We start from the raw sequence: 3,792 nt of genomic DNA, 5'->3' as shown, positions 1-3,792 counted from the left end.
TATTCAGAGAGGTGGCTGAATAAAGCCCCCCCCCCGGCCTCCTACCTCTGGTGTTTCAAGGTGGTCCCCCATCCGAGTACTTGCCAGAGTCAATCCTACTTAGCTTTTGAGATCTGACAAGATTGGGCTTACCTGGGCTATCCAGGTCAGGGTGACCCAGTGGTCTTGAACAGCTGATAAATGCCCTTTTTCAAAAGAGGTGCCGCAAAGACAGCTGGGGATTAAATTTACCAGGAAACAGCAGCAACTCTGAGGTGTAGAAAAGGTCTGAGTTTACTCTGTTGCTGTGCTTTTAAAAAAAATGCTAAAATATGCTGACATTAGTAACTTTGGCCAGTCACTATCTCTCAGGTGAAATATTTCACAGGATTGTTGTGGGCAGAGGTCATTTTGGGGGGAACGCGGGGGGACGCAGTTCCCCCGGGGGAGGTGCAGGGGGGCAGGGCACATGATGAAGCCCCGCCCCCTGCTTCCGGCCGCCCCGCTTCCAGCCCTCATTCAGCCAGGAGGAGGCAGGAGAAGGGGGAGGGTAAGTTCCTCCCTCCCTGCCTCTCCCCCCCCCTGCCTTCCTCCCTGCCTCTCCCCACCCCTGCCTGCATGGGGCTCGGCAGTGGAGCTGCAAGGCCAGCGGCCGGGACCGTTGGGGGCGGGGTGTGTGGCCTTATGACACACTTCCGGTGATGTCAGGGGGTGTGGCCTTATGACAACTTCTAGTGATGTCAGGGGTGTGGCATATGCTAATGAGTTATGCTAATGAGTTCCCCTAGCTCTTTTTCTACGAAACGACCCCTGATATTATAGCTTTCGGAAAAGTGCAGAAAAGGGCAACTTGAATGATAAAAAGGTTGGAACACTTTCCCTATGAGGAACGGTTAAAGCGCTTAGGGCTCTTTAGCTTGGAGAAACAACGTCTGAGGGGTGACATGATTGAGGTTTATAAGATTATGCATGGGATAGAGCAGGTTGAGAAAGAAGGACTTTTCTCCCTTTCTCATAATACAAGCACTCGTGGGCACTCCATGAAATTGCTGAGCAGTCGGGTTAGAACGGATAGAAGGAAGTCCTTCTTCACCCAAAGAGTGATGAACACATGGAATTCACTGCCACAGGAGGTGGTGGCGGCTACAAACATGGATGGCTTCAAAAGGGAATTAGATAGGCATATGGAGCAGTGGTCCATCAGTGGCTATTAGCCACAAGGTATAGATAGGGGCTCTGGGGCAAGTGATGCTCTGTCTTCTTGGTGCTTGGGGGGGAGGTCAACAGTGGGAGGGCTTCTAATGTCCTGGCCCCACTGCTGGACCTCCTGATGGCCCCTGGTATTTCTGGCCACGATGTGACACAGAGTGTTGGACTGGATGGGCCTTTGGCCTGATCCAACATTGGCATCTCTTATGTTCTTATGTCTCCACACCCCTGATCGTCCTTGTCGCTCTCTTCAGCACCCTCTTGATTTTGCCCACATCCTTTTTGACGCGAGGCCTCCAGAACTGGTGCTTGGACGGGGTCAACAGTTGGAGGGCTTCTAATGTCCTCCTGGCCCCACTGGTGGACCTCCTGATGGCCCCTGGTATTTCTGGCCACTGTGTGACACAGAGTGTTGGACTGGATGGGCCTTTGGCCTGATCCAACACTGGCTTCTCTTATGTTCTTAAGGGGTAGATACATCAGGGATGCAAGGCAGTAATATAACAGGTACAGATGGTCTACCAACCCGAGCCTGACATGGCTATCTGTTCCCACCTTGGTGACATCCGCAGACAAAAGCCAGACAGTGTAAGCTGAGACCCAAGGCCAGTGGATATTCCCAGGCGCCATAAGCAATACTCTACTTCAAAGTAGGGCTATTTTTGGGCAGGAACGCACAGGAACGGAGTTCTGGCTGGCTCCCAAGTTGGCCACGCCCAGCAGGAACTGATTAGCATAATAGGCCACACCCAACAGCAGGAACTCATTAGGATTGGCTACAATTAGGGGTGTGTGGCCTAACATGCAAAGGGGTTCCTGCTATAAAAAAAGGCCCTGGGTTTTGACAACAAACAAGGTAAACAGAATAAGAAGAAAAGGTGGGTGTGGCTGGATGGCCACACTTCTGGTAACATGGGGGTGTGGCCTAATACGTTAATGTGCTGTGCTTTCAGAGGTGTGGCCTAATATGCTAATGAGGTCCTGCTGGTCTTTTTCTACAAAAAAGTCCTGCTTCAAAGTGTTTAAAAGTGAAAGTATGCGGCATTCACACTCCCCCTACCCCTTCTCCCGGTTACAATGGCAAGTGAGCAATAGAATGTAGAGGGGGTTTGACAGAATGATTGTCTTCACTTTACCTGCCTCCTCCTCCTAGCAGCCCAACTGGAAGGAGATTGTGAACAAGAAACTAAAATTCCCCGAAGGCCTCCTGAGCGCCATCCAAGACGGCCACCTGGTGAAGGTCCAGCAACTGCTGCAGGTGAGCGACGGCGTCCTGCGGCAGCTGGACGACGCGGAGGACCGAGCGTGGCGGGAGGCGCTCAACCTGGCCATCCGCGCCGGCGGCGAGGAGATGACCAAGACGCTGCTCCGCTACGTGAAGTTCGACTTCCGCCAGGTCCACGAGGCCTTGCTGGTGGCCGTGGACACCAACCAGCCCCACGTGGTCAAGCTGCTGCTGGACCGGCTGGACCAGGAGAAGAGCCTCAAGATGGACATCAAGTCCTTCTCGCTGGCCATCTTCGACAACTCCATCGACAACTCGCGCTTCGCCCCCGGCGTGACGCCCCTCACCTTGGCCTGCGAGAAGGACCTCTACGAGATCGTGGACATGCTGATGAAGAAGGGCCACGCCATCCCGTCCCCGCACAAGGTCTCCTGCAGCTGTCTGGAGTGCTCCAACGGGCGCAGGTACGACCTCCTGAAGTTCTCGCTCTCCCGCATCAACACGTACAAGGGCATCGCCAGCCGGGCCTACCTCTGCATCGCCAGCGAGGACGCCATGCTCACGGCCTTCAAGCTGAGCCGCGAGCTCAAGAGCCTCTCGAAGAAGGAGCCCGAGTTCAAGGTAACCCTTTACACACACACCCCAAAGACTCATTCTGCTCACCGTGATAATACAGGGCTGGTTCCAGGTTCTGAGCAAGGCTCCCTCTAAGCTGTGGAGTCTTGTGAGCAAAGATTCTACTGTGTGAGCTACGGGCATTAAAGCGGTGAGCCAGTGATTGGGCGGCTGCATCAACGAGTTTGCTCTGGAGCCCTCCTTCCTGAGCCAAAACAAAAATGCCTGAGCCGGAGGCTAAAAAACTGTGAGCTAGCTCACACTCACTCAGCTTAGAGGGAACACTGAGAGGTCCTGGGTGGAGAGTTCCCAAGGGTTCATAAAGGTAAAGGAAAAGGTTCCCTTGCTCGAAAGCCAGTCGAGTCCGACTCTAGGGTTGCGGTGCTCATCTCCGTTTCTAAGCCGACGAGCCAGCGCTGTCCGAAGACGTTTCCGTGGTCATGTGTCCGGCATGACTCAACACCAAGGCGCACGGAACTCTGTTACCTTCCCACCGAAGTGGTGCCTATTTATCTACTTGCAATTTCTCGCTTTCGAACTGCTAGGTTGGCAGGAGCGGGAACTAGAGACGGGAGCTCACTCCGTCATGCGGCACACTCGGGTCTCAAACTGCTGAACTACCGACCTTCCACAGCCTGCAGTTCAGCGTCTTCACCACTTGAGCCACCGCAGCGCCAAGGGTTCATAGGATCATGGAATAGAATCCTAGAATCACACAGAGTTGGAAGGGTCCACAGAGGCCATCCACTCCAACCCCCCGCTCC

General features: G+C 54.0%; 1 protein-coding gene across 1 annotated transcript in view; it reads left to right on the top strand.

Moving 5' to 3' along the window:
- Nucleotides 1-2,341: 2,341 nt before the first annotated feature.
- LOC107115810 (short transient receptor potential channel 2-like) overlaps nt 2,342-3,792 on the top strand; it is a gene marked incomplete at both ends in the record, with an annotated part of 18,817 nt that continues 17,366 nt past the window's right edge. Inside the window, one exon of the mRNA XM_015417569.1 lies at nt 2,342-3,034. Coding sequence (XP_015273055.1) covers nt 2,342-3,034 — 693 coding nt within the window. The remainder of the gene's footprint in view (nt 3,035-3,792) is intronic.

This window comes from Gekko japonicus, unplaced genomic scaffold (assembly GCF_001447785.1).
Source record: "Gekko japonicus isolate JY-2015 unplaced genomic scaffold, Gekko_japonicus_V1.1 scaffold6627, whole genome shotgun sequence".
Lineage (NCBI taxonomy): Eukaryota > Metazoa > Chordata > Lepidosauria > Squamata > Gekkonidae > Gekko > Gekko japonicus.
This window is presented reverse-complemented; position numbering and strand designations above follow the sequence as displayed.